Here is a 27,002-nt window from a genome sequence, read left to right as displayed (position 1 = left end):
TGTAAACATATAGTTCAAAGTCAATAAATTCAAAGTCAATTTTTTTGAAATAAAATACCCACTGTCCAGGCCCAGAAGCAGTTCATCATTAATGCCAGGTAATTCACATGTAAGGAAGGACTTTACAAGGACCTTCTCCAACCCCTAAGAGGAAACCACTATAACACATTTGGAGCACTTACTTCCTTGCTCAACTTATGTGTTTATGCCTATGTATAAATCCCTAGTGCCCCATTTCCTAGTTTTATTTTAATACTACAAATGATGGGGTAGCCACTGAATACTTTTTTCTTTAAATGTTTTTATTAGTGCATTCCAGCTGTACATGTTTGTTTTAATAATTATAAGGTTCTAACAGGATTTTTAACCTTTTTTATTTTACGTTTTTCAAGATAAAACACTGAAATGTTTAAGTGACATATCATTCATAGAAAGACTGAATGTAAACTAACCTAATATGGCAGGACAAGGCCCTGTTAGGGATTTTTGGAGTTCTTGCTCAAACAATTACTATGAAATAAATTTTAGAAATGAAAAACAACATATAAAGAACTACCACTAGTGAAGGAAAAAAATGAACCAAACAATTTAAAAAGGTCATACGAAAATGCAACTTTACAAAACAGTTTTATATTTATTCTACTTGACCAGGTCTCTTGGGTCCTTTCTCTGGATAAATATTTTCAAGTAGTAAAGTGACTACAAATGAAAAAAAAGCCACTAAAGTGACAACTATTCTTAGGGCCTTGAACCAGTTGGGATAATGGGGCAAGAGAAAAAGTTCAACCTGTAATGCTATCCCCAAACCTATTATTACTAAGACTATGGCTTCACTGAGTCTTTCAGAAATAAGGAAGGCAAACCATGAAAACACAATAGGAGTTATACTGTTAGCTAAATTAAGGTAGTCTGGTTTGGCTGGACTACCTTCTGGCAGAGAAAAACCCCATCTGACCCCTCCCAAGAAAGATAGGAAACTGGCTCCATAAGCCATCTGAGTAAAAGCTAATGCGGGAATATAAGTCTTTGTCATGACCATGACCAATGGTGGAGCAATGAAAGGGATTAGTCCTGCCAGAGTTATATATAATGCTGGTTTTGGGCTATCAGGCAGGTAAGTGATGGTGCTTGGTGGCCTGGCTGGAAGTACTGCTTGCTTCTGCTTCTTCTTAAAGCTGCATGGGGATGTATGATACCATCGTGTCTTGTTCATACACCCTGGAAATGATGGGAAAATATAAGGGGTTGGAAACAAAAGGGATAGGTTCTTTTGAAGAGATGTCTTCAGAGAAAGTGCATCTATTCTTCTGGTTCCCATGCTCATTGTGAATGGGTACTTCAGCATCTATAAAGAAAATAGAACCAGAAAACAAAATTAAAACAGACAAAAAAAGAAATGCACCTGATTTCTCATTTAATTCCAATCTGAAATAAACAACAACAAAAAAGCAAACAATTCCCACCCTACCGCCCACTTTCTACTAGCACATCCAACTTTACAGATAGGTTTAACTGACTAGAAATTTCCCTCATGACGTTGCTAGAGTAATGTTATTGTTGTTTTTGTTTTGTTTTGTTTTGTTTTTTGTGATTCTCCTGCCTCAGTCTCCTGTTGGTATTAAACAGGTATATACTATATCCCATAAACATGTATTATTACTCTCAACTAAAAATTAAAAATATGTAATAATTAAACTTACTGAAACACAGAAATTGCTATACAATTTGCAAAAGAAACTAGCACATAGAACCAGTGGTCTATTTTGACCTACCACTAATTTTATTCCATGGAGAAATACCTATATGAGGAGCAGGTAAAGATTAGGTCTCTAGCATTAGCCCTTCTAAACTGCCTCTTCTATTTATAAATTGCAAAAGAAGCAATGCTGATTACTGTAAGAAGGCTATTTTATGCAAAAAAACCTACCTTCCAATTTAGCTTTATGAACACTGCATACTTTCCATAGCTCTATGCCGTTATACATGTCTCTGCCTAGAGTTCTAGCTCCTACTATTTACACCTCATCTCTCAAAATTTGTCTGTAAGCTTTCCTGAACCTCTCTCCAGTCTGATTTTAGGTTCCTATAGTAAATCTATGCAAACTTCAAAAATTCTTCTCACAGTGAATGAAAACTATGTGTTAACTGTCATTTCACTAGATTTGAGAAATAGGACCATATTTCTTCACTGCCTTTAAAGGTACATAGCCAAAGTAATAACCTTTTCTTCTTATTCAGTGATTTCGTAAGCAGATGCTAGACTTCAACTAAGCAGAACAACAATAATATAAAAATGTTGAATGAAACAAAAAAATGTTAACAGTTATTTAAGAATCTTGATGGTTCTTCAAACACACTAGGAATGACCCATCTTGGGATCTTTCCCCTTTTTGTATCCATTTGGAATACTCTTCTTTCAGCTATGTGTATGGTCCATTCCCTCATTTCTGATCCCTCTATATGCAACACTATTCTTGATACTCCTTATTCCCTTTTCCTGCTATATAGTTCTCTATAGTACTTACCACTTGACTTACTAAATATTTTACTTTGTATATTATCCAATTCTTCCCCCATTTAATACACAAAAATAAAGATTTTTGTCTTTTTTACTATTACTGCCTCAGCCACAGCAGTTCTTGGCAAACAGTGCTTAATATTTGCTGAATAAACCAACCTTTGAAGATGCTTGAGAAAACCTCTGGATGAAGTGAAGCATACTGGCCCCTATTAAGTCTTGTTCAGGAAGATGCCAAGCAGTTCTGATTACTGTGTGTTTACAGCTAAGTGGAGGGGTTACATCAGAAGCATGCTGCTGTGTATAAAACAAGATATCAGTTTTCATTTTACACATTTTTTGTTCAGTACTTGGGAATGAATCCAGGGACTTGTGCATGCTAATATCCCCACCCCTTTTTGATTTTTATTATTTTATGTGTATGTGGTGCTGGGGATTGACCCAGGGCTTTGCACACTACATAAGCGCTCTATCACTGAACTATACTCCCAGTCCTTTAATTTTTGAGATAGGGTCTTGCTAAGTTGCTGAGGCTGGCCTTGAACCTGCACACTCCAGCCTTAGCCTCCACAGTACAGGGATTACAGATATGTACCAATCACGTTCCATTTAATACGTTAACTTTCAAAAAGTAGTAACTCATGAGAATTTTTCCATACAATAGAATTTCCTTTGAAAAGAATCAACATTTGGGGCTAAGGTTGTGGCTCAGTGGTACAGCAACTGCCTAGCATGTGTGAGGCACAGGTTCGATTCTCAGCACCACATATAAATAATTAAATAAAATAAAGGCCCATCAACCTCTAAAAAAAAATTTTTTTTTATTAAAAAAAAGAACATTTTCAAAGAATCAGCAACACATATTTTTCTCCCCTGTACTGTTCTTTTAGCTTTGGCTGTTCGGTTTAACAGGAGTAATGCACAGAGACACAGAAGATCTGAATTTTACACCACCTCTGCCACTTCCCTAGTTGTGTGATTGTTGGTCACAGTTTTTTCTTGAGTCCCATCTTTAAAACTGAAGGTCAGAACTTCTCTGTTCCTTTTAGTAATCTTAGTTATCTACTTTGGGGCTTAACATTTACAGGGGCAAAATAATGATAGCAGCAACAAATAGTTTAGCTGTGAGTCAAGCACCAAAACTACATGTTTTATATGCTTTAACTCTACTGTTCAGAATAACCTCATTGACTTGATACTGAGATTGACCTGTTAAGAGGGTATACTCTGGTGCCAAACAATCCAGGTTGGAACCCTGGCTCCACTCCTTACTAGCTGTGGATAAGTTACTCAACCTTGTTATGGTGCAGTTCACTCATCTTTGAAATAAAGGGCCCGGGAATGTAGATCCATGGTAGAGTGACTGTCCTGGGCATGGGAAGCCCTGGGTTCAATCCCTGGCACTGCAAAAACAAACAAGAGTAAAAACAGCTACTTCGTAAGTTGGTTATAAAAATTTAGTAAGTTAATAAATGTAATAGTTGTGAACTATCTAACACAAAGTAAGCACTCAATAATAACAGTTATTCTTAAGCCGGGTGCAGTGGCACACACCTGTAATCCCAGTGGCTCCAGAGGCTAAGACAGAAGGTTTAGGAGTTCAAATCCAGCCTCAGCAATTTAGCAAGGCTCTAAGCAACTCAGTCAGACCCTGTCTTTAAAAGACATACAAAAAGTCTGGAGATATAGTTGAGTGGTTAAACACCACTGGGTTCAATCCCGGATTAAAAAAAAAAAAAAATTTTTTTTTTTGCCTTACTCTGGAGGGACTGGTTAACCACCTGATTAACTTAAGCAACCAGTAAGAGACTGAGTGAAAATATGAATCTAGGTGTGACAGTCCCATTTTTTAAAAAATTTTTTTGTTGGTGGTGGTGGCGCTGGGGATTGAACCCAGGACTGTGTGCATGCAAGGCAAGCACTCTGCCAACTGAGCTATATCCCCAGCCCACAATGTGATTTTTGACACGATAACTTTTTTTTATGTGGTGCTGAGGATAAAAACCAGGGCCTCACACATGCTAGGCAAACACTCTACCACTGAGCTACAATCCCAGTCCCTGACAGTCCCATTCTTGAAAAACGAGATGTCTCAAAAAACAAAACTGCCAGATTTGGAGGCACAGGCCTGTATTCCCAGTGACTGAGGGGGCTGAGGCAGGAGGATAGAAAGCTCCAGTAATCACTGGCTTCCAAGTAGTTTGGATAACACCCACACCTCGACATCCCACTCCTTCACTTTTGCTCAAAGTCAATTTCTTAGTTTGGACTTTCCAAATCATACCATTTAAAATCTCAACCCTCCCCTCACCTTCAGGAACTCCCTGAACACTGTGGCACCTGATTTCCAACTCTTGAGTATTAAAGCAAAGACTGATAGCCTAAAGACGACCGATGACACTACGGAGATAAAGGACAAAGACCCCAGGACTAATCTACCCAATTCGGGTGAGATTTTTTTTTTTTTTTTTTTTCGGCACCGGTATTGAACGTCTGTAGCCCTTTTTATTATTTGAGACAGGGTCTTGCTAAGTTGCTTAGGGCCTCACTCACTAAGTTACTGAGCCCGGCTTCAACTATGTGATCCTCTTGCCTCAGCCTCCCGAGCTGCTGGCGTTTGCCACGGCGTACGGCTCCAATTCAGGTGAAAACTTTCAAATGTTCCCATTTCCTCCACCGAAAAAGTGCAAACTGCAAGGCTCGAGCCGACATTTTATGAAAGAGGAGGAGCTTGGACGCAAGGATCTTCGGGAAATCGGGGCTAAGAGTACCCGTTTCTATTTACTACCAATCCCTTGATGACTGCGTTCCCTACGTGCACCCTCGTGGCCCAGATACTTACTTTTCAGCGTCCCGCTGGTATATGGCAAGCTGAACTTCAAGGACAGGGATTAGCGGAAAAGCACATTTCCGGAAAATGGAGTTATCCACTCCCCACATCCTAGAACCCGAAAAAATGAGTCCGGGTGGGAAGTTGACTTTGCGCTAACTGGTTCCCACGCTTGACTTTCTGTCTTGAAGTTATTCTTAATTCTAGTTGACATCGAGTTGAACAGGGTATCTGTTCTCTCTTCCAGGGTTCCAAGCTAACAAAATCTGCCTGCAGGGTTCGGGAAGGTAGAGTACAGCTACTAAAACAATCTCAGTTGTGGAGGAAGGTAGGCGACTTGGAGTTTAGGCCAAATTGCCATCTCCGGAACTAATTTTACTTTGCAAAATAACGGGGTTGAGTCGACCGGACACATTTTACTCCGCGTTATAGTTCTTTACTACTGTTGGGAAGGGAGTGTTTTTACTTCCATTTTCTTTCCTAGGACCTAGAAACTTCACTAAGGAATAAAGGGCACAAAGAGGCAGCATCTTCACTTCCAAGAATTAAGGTTAGCGTTAAGAACCTTGGGTTTGGGGGCTGATCCATAAAGTCATATCGTTCCTCCTGCCACCCTCGGCCTGAATTTATTTCTTGGCTCTGTGATTTCGGGCAAGTTCCCTGTCTTCTCTGGGTCTCTATATCAATCTGTCAAAGGAAATGATACCAGACAACTTGAGCGTCCTTCCGTCTGTAAGGATAAAGCCGAAGACAGTTTGGAGAGCTCATTTGTCTAGATGCCCACGCCGGGCAGTTCCTCCATTCCTCCGGATTCTGGCTTGTCCACCTTTTTGGTTACCATCATTCCGATAGCTACCGGTGCAGAACAGGACCTCAGTAAACTCTACGTGTACTGTTTCAAGTCCACTTGGTTTTCACTTTGTTTCGTTCTCTGTCATGGTAGCACCGCCCCTTCCCGTCCTGCGATACCCAATGAGACGTCGGGTAGAAGAAACGGCTTTTCGCTTTGGCAAAGGCGCAGGCCCGGTCTACGCTGGGGCGGGGGCGCGACGCTGTGGAACCCAGGAACTACGGCTCCCGGCGGGTAGTGCGCCGTGTCGACCCTCGCAGGCCTGTGGAGCAGGGCCCTGAGGCCCGCTGGGGGCTGGAGTCTCAAGGACGCGCACACGTGAAGAAGCGGAAGGTGGGCAGTGGTCGGGAAACAGGCCTCTCCAATATCATTTTCCTAGTTCTGGTTGAGGTAGTTTGGCGATGCGAGCTAGCCCAGCGGCTGGGTGTGGGAGGCTGATAAAAGAATGGGCGGGGAAGACCGGGTACACATATACATGCGCTCTCACTCATTCACACGCGCCCAGGCCCGAGTGTTGGCTCGGGGGATCCAAAGGAAGACTACTAAATTCGGCTGGTCTCTGCCCTTCAGCACGAGGAAAGGCAAAGGATTCTACTCTGCACAGGAGAAGGAGCGACCGTGCACCTCCTTGAACCATGCCGAAGGGAGCTGGGGGCGGGGCAGGGAACAACCGCCATTCCCTCGGCCGAACGTTGACAGCCCGAGACGCTTCGGTCCCCGGCAGTGTCCCCGGAGGAGGTCCTGTGCGCATGCGCTCCTGCAGGTGGGCGTGTGTGAGGCGGAGTCGGAGAGAGTGGGGGAGGACCGAGCTGGTTTGTCGCTCCTCCTCCACCCACTCTGCCCCTCCTGGGCCTTGTGGGCCGGGCAGCCATTTTGGGAAGAGCTTTGTTATGGTTGTGGGCTAGTCACCTTTGCAGGGCCAAGAAACCAGGGACGCGTCCTTAGACGCCGCGTCTCGTCCTTGGCTGTAGCTCCGCCGCTGCTCGGTGAGTGGGAGTTCCGGACAACGGAGCAGTAGGGGACCCTGATACCTTCTCAGCTCGGGGCTCCGCCCGGTGCCTCACCGGCCCGTGTATTAAAACTAGTTGGAGGAAGGTCTTTCACAGGTGGTTGAGCGCAGGTCCGCCGGAGGAGAGGCGAGCGGAACCCATGGGTCGCGTAGTTCGGACCGGGCACCCCTCCCCCGCGCGCGTGGAGCTTTGCACACGAGCGTCGCCGCGAGAGCGCGCCTACTTCACTCTGGTCTTGAGTCGGAACGCTCACCTGCGGCTCTTTGGCTCCTTACTCTCCAGGCGTTAGGCTTGGTGGCGGTGAAGTGGCTTGGTTTACATTTTTTTTTTTTTCTTTCCTTAGAATGAGAGCCAAAGGCTTTTATTTTCCTATTAAGGAAAACCTTAAAGGAAAAAGTCGTGTGAGTCAGATGTGGAATATCTGAGGGGAAAAGAGGAACTTTCACGTCCGCTGTCCCGGTTCTCCGTGGTAGGAGGGTGTTTTCATTTAGATTGTCTTTTCCAGTGTCTGCCAAGCCTCCTCCCCCGGAGAGAGAAAGCTGGTGGATCCTGAAGTCTTCGAATCAGTGTTTTCCCCGGTTTTAAATCTACTCTCTAATTCGTGGAATCCAAAAGAAAGGCTGAATCTAAAATGGCTGTAGCGAGGGGAAGTACCCTGTACCCTGTTCTTGGATAACTTAAATTTGTTAACATGTCGTAACATTTTAGTCGTTTTTCTCTATGGAACATTGACTGGATCTTCTGCTCTTTTAGTTGTTCTTGTTTTCTATTATTGGTGTCCTGAAGACTTTAATTAGGTGGAAACAAAGGTAGGGCTCAGAAAGTTTGCTTACTCCAAAAGTTTACTTAAGAATGGGTGCGGTTTTTGTTTTTTTTTTTTATTTTGGTAATTGCTTATAGCTTAAATTGTGCTGTAGTGTCAGTTTTATCTGCTATCGTCGTTCTGAGGTTGGCTTATTTATTGAAATACTTGCTTTTAACTTTGATATTTATTGCTTACCAGGAAAACGGGAAGTTAATAGTTCGTCGTGTTTCAGTTTAATAACAACGTACTTGCCTCTATAAATTACATCCCAAAATGACGTGAAAGTCTTAAATTTATAATTTGTTGGATTATCTATACTTGAAATCGGGTGCTGTTAAATTCGGAACATTTACAATGGTGTAAGACATTTGAGTGAAAACAGTTTAGATTTGTAGCACCTGATTGTTGTGCCTTTTAAAACAGACTGTCGTTTTGTTTACTTTTTAAAAACCAACAAAAAAGTAGATTAAGAAATTTAACTGCAAAAAAAAAATTAATAGATTGGAAACAAGAAACAGTAAATTTCAGTATTTGGAAAGGAGCTTGAGTTTCAGGTTGCTCTTTTAAAAAATAAAATGCTATTGTGAAAGAGAACTTCTAAGTTAGTAGTAAAACAGTCCTCTTCCTTAGGAGTCAATTTCCATATCTTTATATATTCTTTCAAACATATTTATTTTGTTAATCCCCCTAGCAATTTTTCTGTTCTTTCTTTGGTGGTTTTACAACAAAATCATTTAAAGTTCTTTATAAAAATGACAAATTATTTGCTTTGTGTTTTGACATGGTGTTTACTGTACTTGGGTGAGACCTTACAGGGTACCCAAAACTGAACATGTTGATAAAAATATTCTTTCAGTTGATTCTGGATAGTTTTTTTTATCAGAGCTCTTGAAACTTTGGGAGTGGGGGATGGGAAGCCTTTATTTTGAATGAATTCAAAAGTTTTCTTACCAGTGGCTGTTTTAAAATCTTATCTGAGGACTGGGGTTGTGGCTGAGCAGTGGAGTGCTTGCCTGGCATGTGTGAGACACTGCGTTGAATCCTCAGCTCCACAAATAAATACATAAAATGAAGGTTCATCAACAACTAAAAAATTTTTTTTTAAATAAATCAATAAACCTTAAAAAAATCTTAACTGAGGAGGGCATGTTCATCCATTTTAATAAATATGGAATGATGAGAAATGTGAGAGTACATTTCTGTTTATATATGAGGGTTTTTTTGTTTGTTTTTTGTTTAGTTTTGTTTTTTTATGGTGCTGGGAATTGAACCCAGGGCCTTGTGCATAGTAGGCAAGCACAGGCTATAACCACAGCCTATAATTCATTTTTAAATGCTTAAAGATAAGACATTTCTGAATCATATTTCAGTAGATTGCATATATTGGTTTTATGGTTGTTGTCTAATGTACGCGGGACTGAAACTATTGCTCAAAGTTCTTTTTATAACTTTTTTATGCCTATGGGCAGATACTGTTTTATTCTCCCATTTTAGAGATGAGAAGAATGAGGCGAGATTCATTCAGCTAGTAGGTAGAAGACCATATTTGAGCCTAAGCAATGTGGTGGGTTTGTTGTTGTTTTTTGCTTTGTTTTGTTTTTCCTTCTACTCCTTCTACTCCTTTTTAGTGCTGGGTATCAAACCCAGGACTGTGCCATTTACCTCTGAGCTACAGATGCCATTTCAGAAACCTCTTAGTTACTGTGCTTGATCCTATGGCTGCTGCCTTTAAACATAAAAGTAAGACTATTGGAAAGATGAGAAACAAAACAAAACAAAAAATCTTTTTCAGGAATCCCAAATTAAAAAGTAGTTCATAAAAAGGGCAAATTTTGGTTTGTGACATTTCAGACAGATGAGGGTCTGTTGGAATCTAGGTAACGGTACAGATTACATGCTTGCTGTCTCAGAAGTTCTTTTTTTTGGGGGGGGGGGGGGCTGGGAATCGAACCCAGGGCCTTCTGCTTGCAAGGCAAGCACTCTACCGACTGAGCTATCTCCCCAGCCCCTCAGAAGTTCTTATAGTTGGTTGTGTCTGTATTTTAGTATTTTAGTGATTATGCTGTTGGAGACCTTATGCTTCGTTACTTCTGAATCAGTGATTTTTTTTTTCCCACTAAGTCTGCCCCAAACGAAACTGCCTATATTTAAACTTTAAAAAAAAAAAAAAAAAAAATTCAGTAAGAGGAATTGAACTACTTTTGTCCATAGGTATACCTTAACTAATAAGCAACATATATACCTAATATAATGTAAATTGAATCTTTATAGGTAATTTCGGCTATACTAGAGAAGTATTTAAAGGTGTCTGTTGTTTTCCTTTACTAAAGCAAATAATCAGCCTTTAATTGCACTATTGGGCAAACTTTTCACTTTTCAGCAAAAGAGATCAGTCATTCTTTTAAGAAACACTGGAGACTGTACTTTCGTGGCAGTTTCCGTGTACTAGAAGCCAGGAATATTTGGATGAATATAAAACATTTATTCCACCGAAGAACTTTACAGTTTAATGTATTAAGCATTATAATATTTACAGGATAACACCATGTCTTTTGTTGTTGTTGTTGTTGCTGGGGCTCTACCCCAAAGCCTTGCACATTTTAGGCACATTCTCTACCACTGAGCTATATTCCCTAGCCCAACCATCTTTTCTTAGAAAAGTTAATTTTAATATGCTCATTAAGTTCACTTCTTTTTCTATGATAAAACCACATTGACTCATGTTAATCTACACTTCTGTATAGAGAATTACCACAATGAAAAAAGTTGGACAGTTGGTGGCAGTGACACACCCCTACAATTCCAACTACTCAGGAGGATTGCAAGTTTAAGGCCAGCTTCAGCAACTTACTGAGACCCTGTCTCAAAATAAAAAGAACTAGGGAGGTACCTTAGTGGTATAGTGCCCTTGGGTTCAAACCCCAGAACCCCTCCACCAACACACTCACACAAAAGTTGGACGATAATTTTATTATAGCGGAGTAAAAATTTTTTTTTTCTCCAGAAAAATCTTAAGATTGTATCTTGCCAGGCATGGTGTGCACACCTGTAACCCCAGTGACTGGGGAGGCTAAGACATAAGAATCACAACTTCTGAGTCCTGCCTCAGAAATTTAGCAAAGCTCTTTCAGTAACTTAGCAAGACCTTCTCTCAAATCAAAAATTAAAAGACCGGGAATATAGCTCTGTGGTAAAGTATTACCCCTGTGTTCAGTCCTCAGTATCAAGGGGAAAAAAAGTGTATGTTTTAAATTTAACTTGCAAACCCTTGTTTGGCTTCTTTAAATTTAAATTTCAGCATATTAAAAACTTGTAAGTAATTGCTGTCCTTGAAGTTTATAAGTATGCAGAAAAGTTGGTTTGGGGCTTTTCAGTTGATGAATTCAAAGAGCTGGCTTGCAGGTAGAGCACTTTTTTAGCATTCAGGACATCCTGGATTTAATCTCACAAAGTTACATCTATTCCTCTTTTCATTCTCCTGATGAATTATTCTACTTTGTTATGGTAGGTAGAGCAGTGGGAACCATTTATTGTGGACCTCATATTAGATGCTATAAAATAAGCCCAGTTCATAATCTCATTCCTTTCAACATTGTTTAAAATCAATTATATTAACTCTTCTACAGATTTATATACATTTTTCCAGAAGGCAATTAATCTGGTAACATGGTGAGAAATGAGGATTTGGGCAGTTTTCTGTGTGATTCAGAAGGACAGTTTTCACCACATCATATAGAGAGATGGGATAATGTGGTAGTAAAAGGCACCAACTTTGTAGAGAACCTGGGATTGAATGTCAACTTCATCATGTACACCTTTGTGACCTTAGAAGAGTTACTTAGATAAGATTCTATGCGTGTTTCTTGTGTTAAGTAGGGAAAATAGTACCTTCTCCTAGGGTTGTTGTTATAGTAATATTTGTAGAGTTCTTAAAACATTGTCTCATCATGATAAGAACTTCATGATTTATTTGATAATATTGTCATTAATGAACCTTTTGCATATCATTCCAGTGAAATTCAGTGATATCTTGGCACATAGAGTAGTTTTTCTTTGTTAGATGTTACTTTTCTATTGACTTTCCTAATTTGAGTCAGGATCCAGGTTCCCAGATACTTCAGTTGGCTAACGTACTTTTAAACCTCTTTTCATTTTTTTCCCTTGCACTTTGTTAAAGAAACCAGGTCATTTATTCTGCAGAGTTTCTCACATTCTAGATTTTCCTGATTTCCTGTAAATTGGTAGTTGATACACAGGCTTAGATTGCAATTTGATGTGGGGTTGGGAAGGAGTGTAGGTGATTCTGTGAATTTGGGTATTTTTTTTTTTTCCTAGTTTATTCAGTGGTTCTCATCTATATAATTTCCTTGCAGTTTTCCATTGAACAGCATAGAGTAATTGTATTGGTTATTTATCCTCTGATATGCTGTGTAAAGTGAAAAGTTTGGTTTGCTTTTGCTGCCCAATTCAATATTAATTTTCCCAGCTAGTTTGTTTGCCTGTTTTTTTTTTTTTTTTTTTTTTTCTTCTTTTCTTTTCCTGGTTGTATACTATAAAATTGAACCAACTATGATAGGTTTGCAGTGGCTTTATTTCCTGGTTTGGCTATCAGTTTTCTCGAAACCTATTTGGTCTAAAAATTTCTTAAAATTGGATTTTTTGAACCTGGTATAGTGTTGCATGTCTGTAATCCCTGCAGCTCAGGAAGTTGAGGAAAGAGAATCCCAAGTTCCAGGCCATCCTGGGCAACTTCACAAAACACTATCTCAAAATAAGAAATAAAGCTGGGGATATAGCTCAGTTGATTGAGTGCTTGCTTTACATGCACAAGGCCCTGGGTTCAATCCCCAGCACCACAAAAAAGAAGAAGAAATAAAAAGGACTGGAGATGTAGTTCAGTGGTAAAGTGCTCTTGGATTCAATCCCTGGAGTGGGGGGATAAATTGCTAATAGTTGGAGGGTGAAACCGTAGAGGGAATAACTGGTAATTAAACCCAGAGACCCTCTACCACTGAGGGTCTACCCTGACAAGGTCTTGCTAATTGCCGAGGTTGGCTTTAAACACTCCCCCCCCCCCCCAAACACACACACACACAAAACAACAACCCAAGGGCACTTACCACTGAGCTACACCTCCCCAGCCCTTTTTTATTTTGGGTCGGGGTTTTGCTGAGTTACTTTAGGGCCCTGCTAAGTTGCTGAGGCTGACCTTGAACTTGTGGTCCTCCTGCCCCAATCTCCCAAGTCCATAGTAGTCACTCCTGTTAAACCAGTTAAGAAAACTGTGTAGTTTTGTAAATGTCACCAATAGTCTATTTAGTTATATTCATAGGAAACACCCCTTTCAAGGTCAGGGCAGTTGAAACTGTTTAATAAAAATTATCTTTCCTGAAAGACTTACTTGTTTGTAGTGTGCCTGATATAGTGACTTCAGAGCAAATGCCATCGAAACAAGTTTGCTTGTCTTAAAACTTTGCAGTTAACCAGGCACAGTGAGTGACATGTGCCTTAATCCTAGCCATGTAGGAGGCTGAGCAGGATTGGAAGTTAAAGGCCAGTCTAAGCAATTTAGTGAGACCTGTCTTGAAAGAAAAAGGTCTAGCGATGCAGCTCAGTGGTGGACTGCCACTGGGTTCAATCTTCAGTGCTGCAAAACAAACAAAACCTATGTTTTCAGGATTTTGTATGAATGTCGTTGGTTTAGTTTTCTGAATCTTACATTCAGAATTTAATGGGTCAGATTGCATCAGGTAATAAATATACTTCTGTTTTATGTTTAATAACCTGGGTTCTGATATAATTAACCTTATCTTGGTCTTATTTTAGCATGCCATTCTTAGTTGGAACTGTTGTATAATTTAAATAGATTGCTTTTTTTATTTTAACATTGTGGGATAATGAGTATTTAGGTTTGGTGGCAGTGAATTCTTATGACCTTTGAATTACAGAATATTAGAAAGAAGATTACCTGGAGAAGGCATAAATATTATTTACTACCTTCTGAAATTACTTTTCAGGAAGTGTTTGTTGGCACAGTAAAGCATAAGAAAGCATAATGTTTAAAGTTTATTATTAGTGGCAAGACTAGCAGGATTCCTGTGTTGGACATTGTACTAATTGGGCTTTAAAATTATCTTTGTTACTTCTTTTGTCTTATCATTTTAACCCCCTTTATTTTCTTTTTGTGGGAGAGGAGCTGGAAAGACTGTGTATACATAACGTATAGAACCCCCGCGACAGCCAAGCTGGGTTGTGTGACCCAAGCTGTGCCAATCAGATGCACTTGACTGGGAATGTGCATCTGAAGTAAGATGCAAAAAAAATGACAGTTTGGAATTCATTCCAGTTGATGGTGACATTGCTAGCTGGGCCAGTTTCCTGAGCAGGCTCTTCCTGTGTTGCAGCTTTGGCATTGGTTTTGACTGCTTCACTTCCCTTGGTTTTTTGCATATTTGCCAAGTCAAGGATCCTCTCATTCATTCTTTGAACTCTCAGTGGGTATTTTGATAAATTCCTTTTCTTGTTAGACTACCTAAATATTGTTATTTTCAACCAGGGAATATGATTGTTGACTTTTCTACTTTGAGTTAGGATCCAGGTCCCAAATACTGCAATTAACTGGCAATCTTAAGTCTATTTTCATTTGTATGTTGCTCCTCTAAGCTTGCTATTCCTGGAAAGATTTGTTACTGCTTTTGTTTAGGATTGTCTCCTAACTCATAAGTTGAAAATGTCTTGTTTGTTTTTTGTACGGTGCTGGGGATTCAACCCAGGGCCTGTGCTTGTGAGGCTAGCACTCTACCAACTGAGCTATATCCCCACCCTTCCTTGTTTTTTTAACAGACCAATCATAGATAATAATTTTTGTTTTATCCTCCCCCAGTGTGTGTGTGTTAGTTACTAAGGATTGAATCCAGGGGCTCTGTACCACTGAACTACATCCCAACCCATTTTACATTTTATTTATCTTCTAATAGGGTCTCACTGTGCCTGTCCCACCCTAATTCTTTTTTTTTTTTTTTTTTTTTTTAGTTGTAGATGGACCCAATACCTTTATTTTATCTATTTTTATGTGGTGCTGAGGATCCAATCCAGTGCCTCACGTGTGCTAGGCAAGCACTCTTCTGAGCTACAACCCCAGCCTCTACCCCAATTCTTAAAGCAGGAGTTTTCAACCTTTTAAAATTTGTTTGAAGTAAGGCTTGAGCATCAGTGTTTTACTAAAGCTCCCACATGATTATTTGCTGTAATAATTCTTGTATTACGAGCAGTGTATATGTAGTATGTGATGTTAAAATGTATATATACACAAAGGTAAATACTGATAGTTCCTCTACAGAAACTACTACTAACACTGCATTTTTTCTAGATCATTGTCTAAGCACAATGCAGGTTTCTATCTTTATTTTATTAAAATGAAATCAACTTGCTATTTTAGAAAGTTGTGTGAGTGCATCCTTATAGCATCATGTGACTTGTTCCTTTTACATTCCTGTATTTTTCTCTAAACTTAAGTACAGGTCATCAAGGAATGGTGGCACATGCCTATATAGTCCCAGCCACTTGGGAAGCTAAAGCAGGAGGATCACCAGATCAAGGTCAACCTTAGCAGTTTATTGAGATCTACTTCAAAATAAAAAAGTGCTAGGGATGTAGCTCAGTGGTAGAGTATACCTGGGTTCAATTCCCAGAACTGAAGAGGGGCTGCAGTTGACAGTTAATGGCATGAAGTAGTAGTTACTTTTGAACATTTTTGGCTAGAATATACCATTTCTCATTTTACTCATATAATAAAACACATAATATCTGGTTGACCTACTTTAGTAATGCTAGGATTGATTCTCGGTTAAGGTAATGGTAGTCTGATCCATGAGAGGCAGAGAGTCTTCCTCTTTTGCAACAAATAATTTGTGTTGTGTTGCATTTGGCACTAAGGGAATTCTCAATCACTTGTCATTAGCGTGATTTTGGGGAGGAGGGCAGTTTTATATAACAGTACAATTTATGTAAATATTTATAAATTATACAGAGCTATAATTTATATAACAAAACACACCCAGGGCTGGGGCAGAGCGCTTGCCTAGCATGTGTGAGGCACGCACAGAATTCATCAATGGGTTTGATCCTTAGCACCACATAAAAATGAAACAAACAAAATAAAGGCATGCTGTCCATCTACAACTACAAAATTTTTTTAAACACACCCATCTAAAGTGTACATAGGATATTTACAAAATTGTGCACTGATTACCACTAATTAGAACATTTTTCTTGCCCCCAGTAAGAAATCTCATAGCTATTAGCAGTTACCTCCCATTTTTCTCCAGCCCTAGGCAGCTGATAATCTACTTTCTTCTATCTTTTTTTTTTTTTTTTTTTGGGTGCTGGGAATCGAACCCAGGGCCTTGTGCTTACAAGGCAAGCACTCTACCGACTGAGCTATCTCCCCAGCCCCTCTTCTATCTTTTGTACTCTATTGTAGTTCATCTATCCAGAAGCATATACTTCATGGTCTTTTGTATCTGGCTTCTTTCATGTAGCATAATATTTTCAAGGTTCATCCATGTTGTAGTATGCTTCAGTACTTCTTGTGACCTTGTGTGATTAAGACTGGTGAGTGCTACTGTTTATAAATATATTCCCCCAAAGTTGGAAATTGTTGGAAATTAATTCCCAAGGCAACAGTGTTGAGAGGTGGGACCTTTAAGAGGCTACTATGTCATGAGGGCTTTGTCCTTATGAATTAAGTGTTCTTTTTCTTTGGAGTGCATTAGTTGTTTTGATAAGTTCAGGCCTCATTTTTCCTCTCCCTCTCTTCCATGTTCTTTCCCTTCTACCATGGGACAATGAACACATAGGGGTTCTCTCCAGATGTCAGCCTCTCAAACTTAGACTTCCTCGATTTCTCCAGAACTATGAGAAATAAGTCTCTGGTCTTTATAACTTATCCATTCTCGGGTATCTTATAATTGCAGAACAAATGGACTAAAACAGTGGGTCACAGAAGTTTCACCACTTCAGCTTTTTTTTTTTCCCCTTCACCAAACTATTTTCCAAAGTGGTCATGTACCATTTAACACTTCTGCTAGCAATGTGTGGGAATTCCTTGTTTGCACCACATCTTCATCAACAATCATATAAAGAATCATTTTTGCACCAGGGGAGTAGTAAAGTGGTAGAATACTTGCCTAGCATGTGCAAAGTCCTAGGTTCAATCCCAGCACCTCCAGGGGAAAAAAAAAAAAAAAAAAAAAAAAAAAAATTGAGTTAAAATATGTAAAAAACATAAAACAAAGGCTTTTATTTTTAAAAAAAAGTAAGAATAAATCATTTTAAAGGTGTGCAAGATCTTTATGGAGAAAATTTTTAAATTTTATATATAAGATGGCATATATATCTTGGAGGATTTATAGAGATGTCAGTTCTCCCGTATTGATCTAGATTCATTACTATTCTAAGAAATGTCTTAACAGATTTTCCCCCTCAAACTTGATACTGATATTTAAAGATTTATATGAGAAAGCCATTAGCTGAGGCCTTCAATAAAAGTATACTAATGGGGAACAAGGGGAATAGCCTTGTCCTACTATATAACAAAATATTATAAAACCAAGGTAGGTAAGACACAAATGGTAGTAGTGGAAGAACAGATTAAAAGACCAATGAAGCAGAATCCTGAAAATAGACCCATACATATGTAGAAATAATTTATGATGGAGCTGGCTTTGTAAGTAATTGGAGAAAGAATGCTTCTGGGATGATTGCTTACTCACATGTAAAGAAATGAAATTTCGTGAAGGTGGTGCACACCTATCATCTGAATGGCTCAGAAGGCTTAGGCAGGAGGATTGCAAGTTTCAAAACCAACCTCAGCAACTTAGCATGGTCCTAAGCAACTTAGTGAGACCCTATCTCAAAGTAAAAAGCCCTGGGGATGTGTGGTTCAGTGGTTAAGCACCCCTGGGTTCAATTCCTGATACCAAAAAACAAAAAGGGAAAGAAATAAAATTTCACATGGATTTTAAACTGTATATAAATCAGTTCCAAATGTTTGAAGTCTTAAATGTGAAAAGCAAAAGTATAAAACCAAGAGGACATTATAGGTAAATGCTTTGACTTTGGAAAAGAAAGGGTATTATAAATAAGGCACAGAAATGAGAATCATAAAGGGAATGTACAGTTTTGACTAAAATTAAGAACTTTGGTTCATTAAAAAATACAGTAAAATAAATAAATAAAAAGCCCATGAAGAGGGAGGAAGATACTTCTAACCCATAATCAAAGGGTCAGTATATTGTATTCTCTTATGGCAGGTAAGTAAGAAATATCAACAAAAGTAACTATGTATTTTGCAAATAAAAAGAAATACATGCTGGGTACAGTGCCCGTACCTGTAGTCCCAGGGATCTGGGAGGTTGAGGCAGGAGCATCGCAAGTTCGAGACCAGTCTCAGCAACTTAGGGAGACCTGTCTCAAAAAATAAAAAGAATAAGCTAAACTCAGTGGTAAAGTACTTAGGTTCAATCCCTAGTTTAAAAAAAAATTAATATTGAATCAACTTCATGTTTTTCACCTTTATATTATACAATATACTATTTTTATGTACCATGCACTTCTTTGAGTCCTTTTATTGACAAATACTTCATGAACCATTGTCAATTAGTTTCGATAATCTCTTAGCTGAGAACTGGATCATATCCTTTTTCCATTCTGTGGGTTACAGAGATTGTAAACTACCTGATTGATGAAATGATTAGTTAACTAACTCTTCTCAGTTTAATGGGGTATACCCAAAAACTTGTACCAAAGAAGTCTTATCAAGTGACCAAATTGAATCTATTACTCTTGTACTTAAAAGCACGTTTTATGGAGCCAAAATTAAACAAGACTGGTTAAAAGTCAGACTTGGCATATTTTTTATTTTTCCATAGTATATTAAGAGGAAAATCTCTATATTCCAGCCACACTGCAACAGCATTACAGAGACAACACTTCTCAATTATTTTATATAGCATTTGTAGAATAGAAATTTTATTTTATGATTGAAGATGTAGTTAAAATTATGCTTTCGACAATTAAGATGGTTTACATTATCTACAAGGAAGAATTAAAAGGGTTTTTTTGTTTGTTTCAAAGACAGCACATTGCATCCTGAATTGCCTTTCAAGAATATTTGTAATTCTGTTTTTAAGAGTGCATTTTATGGTAAATGGATGGAGTTAGAGAATATGCTACGTGAAATAAGCCAAACCCAGAAAACCAAAGGCCCAGTATTTTCTCTGATTTGCAGATGCTAATTCACCATAAGTACCGGGAGGGGATAGGGAAGAATAGAGTTACTTTATATTAGGGAGAGGGCAGTGAAGGGAAGGGAAGGGGTATGGGGTAGGAATGATATTAGAGTGAAACAGACATTGTTACCTTGTGTACATATATGATTGCATGACTGATGTGATCCTATATTATGTTTAATCAGAAAAATGAGAGATTACACTCCATTTATGTATGATCTATCAAAATGTATAAATGCATTCTACTGCATTGTACAACAAATTAGAACAAATAAAAATTGAGAATTTAAAAAAAGTGCATTTTAGGGGCTAGGGCTGTAGCTCAGTGGTGAAGTGCTTGCCTTGCATGTATGAGGCACTAGGTTCAAGCCTCAGCACCACATAAAAACAAATAAAGATATAGTGTCCATCTACAACTAAGAAAATCTTTTTTAGAAAAAGCACATTTTAGGGGCCATGGTACAGTGCACACACCTATAATCCTAGCGGCTTGGGAGACTGAATCAGGAGGATCTCAAGCTCACAAGTTCAAAGCCGGCCTCAACAATTTAGAGAGGCCCTAAACAACTCAGTGAGACCCTGTCTCTAAAGAAAATATAAAAAAAAGGGCTAGAGATGGAGATGTGACTCAGTGGTTAAGCACTCCTGGGTTCAGTCCCTGGTTATCCCCCCAAAATGCATTTTAATTTACTTTGCTAGGAATATTTTTTAGTATTTTCATATATATATTTTTCCCATAATGTTTTAAACACTATAAATCTATATTCATTTTTTTTACCTAAGTGCAAATCTTTGTTTATATTGTCAGTCATCAAACATTTGCCCAGTTACTCATTCCTATCATATACTTAATACAGTAACTTAATGAGACTGTTTTGAAATTAGGACATATCAGTGTTCATTAGAGTTGTGGAAGGAAAGTAGTTTTTTAAATTTTTTATGGATTGAGGAATAGGAGAGAGAAAATGAAGACAGTTAGGTAGCCTTTCCTCTGTACATTTTTTTTTTTTTTTTTTTTTAACCAGGGATTGAACTCAGGGGCACTCAACTACTGAGTCACATCCCCAGTCCTTTTTTTGTATCTTATTTAGAGACAGGGTCTCACTAAATTGCCCAGACTGGCTTTGAACTCATGATCCTCCTGCTTCAGTCTCCCAAGCCATGCCCTGCCAGGCCTGGCTCTCTGTAGCATTTTTAAAACCCAAGAGAAAAGACTGTAGATACCTAGAGGAAAATACAGGCTCTAGAAAGGATTTTGTTTTATGTTGTGAGAGAAGTGAGTTTTTTTGTTAGCGTAGGTGGAACCAGTGCAGATAGAGGTTGAAGTTACCAGAAGCAGTAACTGGTGACACCAGAGACTGGAGAAAATTAAAGTGCTTGAGTTCAGGAGTAGAGGCAGAGTGATAACCTATTTTAAAGGAAACCTAAGGTAGAAGAAATAACAGGGACCTCCTTTCCTAGCAGTGTAGGCTATTAAATTAATTAAATATTTTGTGGACATTCCTAACATATGAACACCAGAAAAGTCAGGTTTTGAAGTATTTAGCAAATATAAATAGCTAGATCAAGTATTCAGGTACACGTGATTCTATATGCACATCATAGGGAGGGATCAAAAACATAAAACCTGAAAAAAAGTATGATGTAGTACATTGTCTATATTTTAAAGTATAGATTCTATTTAATGATAACTGCCTTATTAAAACCATTTAGTAGGCTGGGAATGTGACTCAGTGACCAGAGCTCTTGCCTAGCACTGTGTAAGGCCCTGGGTTAGATCTCTAGTGTAATAATTTTTTTTTTAAGTGATGGAAAAATACATACAGCTTACCATTGCAACCATTTTTAAATTATAGAGTTTGGTAGCATGAAGTACATTCAGTGTTGCGTGACACCGCTGGCTGTCTAGTTCCAGAACTTTTATTACACTAAAGTGAAACCTCTTAAGTTATAAGCACCCATACCCTCTCAAGGTTCGTGTTATAGCATGAATCAGTACTTCGTTTTTATAGCTAAATAGTCTGTTGTATGTTTATACTGTGTTTGTGTTTGATAGATCTGTTCATCTGTTGGTGAACATATATGAAGTACCACAATAGTTACAGGCTGTGTGCATTTCAAAGAAGGCCAAGGGCAGGATTCTTAGAAGTTTTTGGCTTACATGTAGCTTAGACAAATATTTATAACTGTTCTGAAAGGAGCAAGAGTTTATGCCCTACAAGGCATAATTATAGTACTTTTAGGATTTCAGAGGGGGAGATATCTTCTAGATAGAGAACTAGAGGAGACTGGGCTTATTTTTTTTATTGTTGTTTGTTTTTGTTTTTAGTACTGGGGATTGAACCCAAGAGGGGCACTTTAGCATTGAGCTGCATCCCTGGCCCTTTTTATTTTTTATTTTGAGCCAGGGTCTCAGTTGTTGAGGCTGACCTCAAACTTGCCAGCCTGACTCTGCCTCCTGAGTCACTGGGATCTTAGACATGACTTTAGGTTATTCTTGAGAGGTGGTAAAGTTTATTTCTTGTCTGTCATGTTTTTAAATTCTATTTTATTGCTGGTGAAAAACCAGGCACTACTGAGCACCATAGTAATATAATTTGATCCTGAATTTAGAAACAAAGAATGTCAGCTGATAGATTAGGCTAGTACCTAAAAAACTAGCTTTTGTAAAAGTGTTAATTTTTTGAGTTGTCATTGGAGACAGAAGAGTGACAGATAGACATGGAAAATTAATGAAACAGGCTTGAGAATTTTTCTTTTTGTAGTCTTTTTGTCCCCAGTCTCATCTCTTCTGACTTACTACATTGTCTACCAAACACTGGAAATTCCCCAAACTATACCTTTAAAACAGACTTGTCCTTTGAGCTCCAGAGCACATGCTTGACATCTCATTTTTCAAATGTTCAAATAAAAAAAGGAATCTTAATCACCCCTCCTATCTAGTCTTTCATGGTTTTTTAAAGTTCTAAGATAGTCTTAAGTGGTGTATTTTTCTTTCTCAAAAATTTTCAGTAATAATCATGCTGTTGTTATGTCTTGATGGCAGAGCAGGTGTATAACACGTGAAGCACTGGGTTGGATCCTCAGCACTGTGTGTGTGTGTGTGTGTGTGTGTGTGTGTGTGTGTGTGTGTGTGTGTGTAAAAATGAAGATATTGTATCCATCAACAACTAAAAACATGTATTTTTTTTTTTTTTTAAATTCTCGGTTATAAGCATAAACTCTCCAGTTAGTCACTGTATACAAATAGCCACATCCCCAAAAGAACTTTACTTGCCAGGCAAGTAAACTAGAGGTTGTACACACCTCTAGTCTCAGTTACTCAGGAGACTGAGGCAGGAGGATAGCAATTTTAAGGCCAGCTTGGACAAATTAGTGAGACCTTATCTCAAAACAAAAAGGGCTAGGGATGTGGGTCATTGGTAGAGCACTACCTAGCATTTGTGATGCCCTGAGTTCAATCCTTAGTTAAAAAAAAGAAAAGAAAAATGACAAACTTTTGTTAAAATTTTTTGCAGAGCAAAGTAATTTTATTATTAAAAAGCATTTGACTGATGAAGAACATAAAGCAAAATGCCCACAATTCTGACTCCTAATAAAACCATTATTGACATTTTGGCATGTTTCTTTTTAGTCATTTACTTCCAGAACAAGAATTTTTCTTTTATCTTTCCTTTTTCATCTTATTTTATTTGTTCTTGTGTTCCTCCGTTTTCTGTCACTGTAACAGAATATCTGAAATGAATCAGCTTCCAAAGAGAAAATGTTTATTTTGGCTCACAGTTTTGGAGGTTTTCAGCCATGATCTGTTTGGGCCTGTGGCAAGGCAGCACATCATGGTGGGAGAGCAGAGCAAAGCATAACTGCTCACCTTTTGGACCAGGAAGCGAAGCAGAGCTAGGAGGGGGCCAGGATTCCACAGTCTTTTTCAGAGTCATACTCCCAGTGACCTAAAGATCAGCGACCTAAAGATCTCTCAGTAGGCCCCACCTCTTAAAGGTTCCACTACCTCCCCATGGTGCCACCCTGAGGACCAAGCCTTTAACACATGGACTTCCAACATCCAAATTACAGCAGTTTCTTTCCACTAAACACTGATTTATGTGTTCCCTCCCATCACATACTCTGCACATGAATGCATAGATCATACTGTTGTATAATATGTATAATGTATATATGTTTGTATAATGAGAGTGGTAGGTAAGTAGTTATTAATGGGATATATACCAACTTTAGAATTTTCATACCAGTAGCAAAGCATTGCCAGTCAGTATTTCTTTTGCAATCACTGCATCAGTTGGCTATGCAAACTCAGAATTATGTAAAGAACTGAAAAGGTGGTATGTGTCAACTGGAAAACCAGAATATGTCTTAAGTAGTGTTAAAAGGAGAAATGGTCTGAATTCAGTATTGCATTTTCTCTGTGTCTAATGGGTGAGTCACATCCTTACCTTGATCTTCAGGTTCTCTGTGGTTTCAACTTAGGTTTTTTGTTTGTTTTTGTTTTATTTGGGGTACAAGGGATTGAATCCAAGGTGCTAAATCACGGAGCCCCCTCCCCAGTCCTTTTTTATTTTGAGACAGAGCCTCGCTAAGTTGATGAGGCTGGCCTTGAACCTGAGATCCTCCTGCCTCAGCCTCCTGAGCCACTGGAATTACAGGCATGTGCCACCATGCCTGGCTCAACCAGAGTTCTTAATGACAAAAAGTATGTAACAATTAATTATGTCTTTTCCATTAGAAACTTGATTTGATTGATATTTTCCCCAAATAAATGAATTATAGTGACAGTATTATCATTTTTTCTTGGGAATAATAATTTTTTACTGAATATACTGAAGAAAAAAAATAAATAACCAGTCTGTTTATTCCATATATCAGTGAACACTGTAACCTAGTTGAACAAGCTAGAAAGTAGAACCAATATTTCTCTTTTACCCCCAATGTCTCATCTGTTAGCAAGTCCTGTTGGTTTTACTTTTTTCTAAATATTTTACGAATTGACTTTAAAAATCTGTCTATATTAAAATCTGATCTTGTGCAGAGTCTATCTTAACAATAAGTTTTGATAAAAATCTATAGACTGGACCACAGAACCTCTATTATTACTAGCTGTTATTTCTATAGGGTAGCCTAGAACTCCAGTTCTGGGTCAATGTATAAACCCTTCCCTGTCTCAGCACTGGCACCCATTTGGCAAACTATAGGGTAAACTTTTAGCTTCTTTACCTGGGTCCTTTTAGGGAGGAGGGTCTTTCTATCTCACCTTTCAGTGTCCATGGGGGTATATAATAACATTTACGGTCTATTCAGGTTTTATGTTTTTGGGCCAGTTTTGCTATTTCATAGAGATTTATTTAGTTTAAGATTTTCCATTTTGTTTGTTTGATTGTTTTGTTTGTTTGTTTGTTTGTTTGCTACTGGGGATTGAACTCAGGGGCACTCGACCACATCCCCAGCCCTATTTTTTTGTATTTTTATTTAGAGACAGGGTCTCTCTGAGTTTTTTAGTGCCTCACTTTTGCTGAGGCTGACTCGAACTCTTGATCCTCCTGCCTCAGCTTCCCAAAGCTCCTGGGATTACAGGCATGCACCACTGTACCCAGCTGTTTGTGGTATTTCTTAATTTGTTGTTTTATTTCCTCCTTTTCATGCTGTCCTTATTTTGTATCCTTTTCCTTAATCATTTTACCAGCTTCCCTCCTATTTATCTTTTTAAAAATAATCTTTATTGTTTTTGAAATAATTATGTTTATTATTCTCTCTTTTTTGCTACCTCTTTCCCCTCCCCTTTCCTCTTTTTTTAGGTTTGCTTTATTGCTTTTTCTTTTTTTTTTCCATTTTATTGATAAGAATGCTTTAGGGGCTGGGGATATGGCTCGGTTGGTAGAGCGCTTGCCTTGCACAAGGCCCTGGGTTCAACTGCAAAAAAAAAAAAAAAAAAAAAAAAAGAATGCTTTAGGTCAGTTAAGTACTGCTTTTGTTATTTTGCAGATTTACTCATTGTGATTCCATTTAAGTATTGAAATTTTAGCATTGTCTCCTTTCTTCTACAGTAAGAAATGTGGCTCCCATTTTTCCTTATTACTGTTTTTGATCAATTCCCAGTATGTAATCAACCTCTGGTTACCACCTATCTCTTGTGTGGATTCTCTTCTCACCACACCTAGATTGCAACACCTGTCCAAGGCATCTTGCTGCATGTAAGCCCCTCAGTCTGCTTAGCCTTGTCCCTCTGCCAGAATGCACCCCCCAGCCTCCATTTGTGTCTCACTTCAGCAATTGTGTATGACAGTGATTTTTCCTCTTGAGAGTGTATGTGTTATTTTGTTTTTTCTTTTTACAGATTGGTAGATTCATGTGGCCTTTTTAATGATTGAGTAATGATGGAAATGGATCCAAAATAAAAAGTGACTTCTCTACCAAAGCAGTAGAAGATTCTTCATATCACCTTCCAGTAGCTGAATTCAGTTTTGGGGAAGAAGCAAAACAAGTGAAATACGGAAAACTGAAAAAGAAGAAAACCTCATTTTGGAACTTCTTGACTATTCCTTACCCCCTGTCTTTCTACTTTTTAAAATTTTGTTCTGAATTTATAAATATTGAAGACCAAAGAAATAGAATATACATTTAGGAGCTTTATACCAAGAAATTTGCCTTGAAAGCTGCTATTCTTGGAGGGAAAAGTATATCAAGTTCCTGTCTGATTTTTTTTTTTTTTTAACAAGATTTCATATATGTATAGATTTTAAACTTTAAGACAAATATAAATACATATCTGCACACTATTTTTAGCAGTTGTGTAAGAATAATGACATTTATGTTTTAAGGGCTTTGTTATGTGTTTATTTGCCACTGGAGTTGATTACTCAGATCTTTTATAGTGCTTTAATATTATATTTTTGATCTGTCACCTTGATGACATTACTTGCCCACACATGAGGCGACCTGTGTAGCTATGACCTTGTTATGAACAGTTCGCACTCACTGTGCAAATGTCCATGTATTACCTATTTAAGCATCATCATAGTGCCATTACTCAAGGAAGTTGAATGAGGTGAACATAGACATAGCTCTTTCCCCTTACCCCCCTTTTTAAATGTAACAAATACTTTTTATGTTCCCCTTCCCCCTTCCCCTCCCCCCTTCCCCTTTTTGGAAGCGAGTCAGGAACTAGGTAGTTTAGGATGAGCAATTAGAGGGACTCAGAAAGTGAGCCACATAGAGCCAGGCTTCTTTGTGCTTCATCACAAGTCGTGCTGCTGACCAGACTGCTTAAGCACCTTTTTAACAAGAAGACCTCGTGAGGGAGCCAACTGGTAGCGTCAAGGAATTCGGAAAACAGGACCACAGAGTTTCACTCTGGGGTAAATATTCTCCGGACGCGTTAATTTTGGAAGAAAGCTGTATGTGTGCTGTGAAAAATATCCGTTGCTTTCTGCAGTATTTAATTTTGGAGAATATCAATAGGATTTCAAACAACAAATCTCTGGAAGACTGGTACTAGTGGGTATTTGAGGAAATTAATGTGAACTAAGTGAAAAAGTTCTTGAGAGGTTATATATTCCTTCTCTAGGAAGAGCTTTTCTACTTCTTTGGTCAGAATTTATCCAAGTACCTGACTGAATCAAGTTGTTCTCTTTTCATAAGTATCTATTTTGTGTTCAGGTATTTATTCTTCAGGTTCTTCTCTTGTAA

The 27,002-nt window shown here is 38.4% G+C and overlaps 2 protein-coding genes across 13 annotated transcripts in view; one reads left to right on the top strand and one right to left on the bottom strand.

Moving 5' to 3' along the window:
* Nucleotides 1-26,516, top strand: part of IPP (intracisternal A particle-promoted polypeptide) — a 61,825-nt gene extending 35,309 nt beyond the window's left edge. For 3 of the 5 annotated variants that reach the window (XR_013760025.1, XR_013760026.1, XR_013760027.1), the window contains 2 exons: nucleotides 4,836-4,966; nucleotides 25,651-26,516. Coding sequence is in view for 1 of the 5 variants with exons in the window: in XM_079115983.1 (XP_078972109.1) it covers nucleotides 3,409-3,497 (89 nt within the window). In the remaining 4 variants the exon portion in view is untranslated. Of the gene's footprint in view, nucleotides 1-3,408; nucleotides 3,568-4,835; nucleotides 4,967-25,650 lie in introns of those variants that run through there. The other 2 variants (XM_079115983.1, XM_079115984.1) reach the window with 2 other exon arrangements.
* On the bottom strand, nucleotides 383-6,239 carry TMEM69 (transmembrane protein 69). 8 transcript variants are annotated; one of them, XM_079116507.1, is made up of 5 exons: nucleotides 6,055-6,239; nucleotides 5,361-5,459; nucleotides 3,814-3,921; nucleotides 2,678-2,815; nucleotides 383-1,345 (listed from the first exon to the last, which is right to left on the bottom strand). In XM_079116507.1, the coding sequence occupies exons 3-5, from the start codon at nucleotides 3,892-3,894 to the stop codon at nucleotides 635-637; spliced, it is 930 nt and encodes a 309-aa protein (XP_078972633.1). In that variant the 5' UTR covers nucleotides 3,895-3,921; nucleotides 5,361-5,459; nucleotides 6,055-6,239; the 3' UTR covers nucleotides 383-634. The 8 variants fall into 8 exon arrangements, with proteins under 8 accessions (XP_078972633.1, XP_078972635.1, XP_078972637.1 ...); XM_079116509.1 differs by having other exon boundaries at nucleotides 2,678-2,812; nucleotides 5,361-6,239; XM_079116511.1 differs by lacking the exon at nucleotides 3,814-3,921.
* Nucleotides 26,517-27,002: the final 486 nt, after the last annotated feature.

Source organism: Sciurus vulgaris (genome assembly GCF_902686455.1).
Source record: "Sciurus vulgaris genome assembly, chromosome: 1".
Taxonomy (NCBI): Eukaryota; Metazoa; Chordata; class Mammalia; order Rodentia; family Sciuridae; genus Sciurus; species Sciurus vulgaris.
The sequence above is the reverse complement of the archived record's forward strand: the minus strand, read 5'-3'. Positions and strand labels throughout refer to the sequence as shown.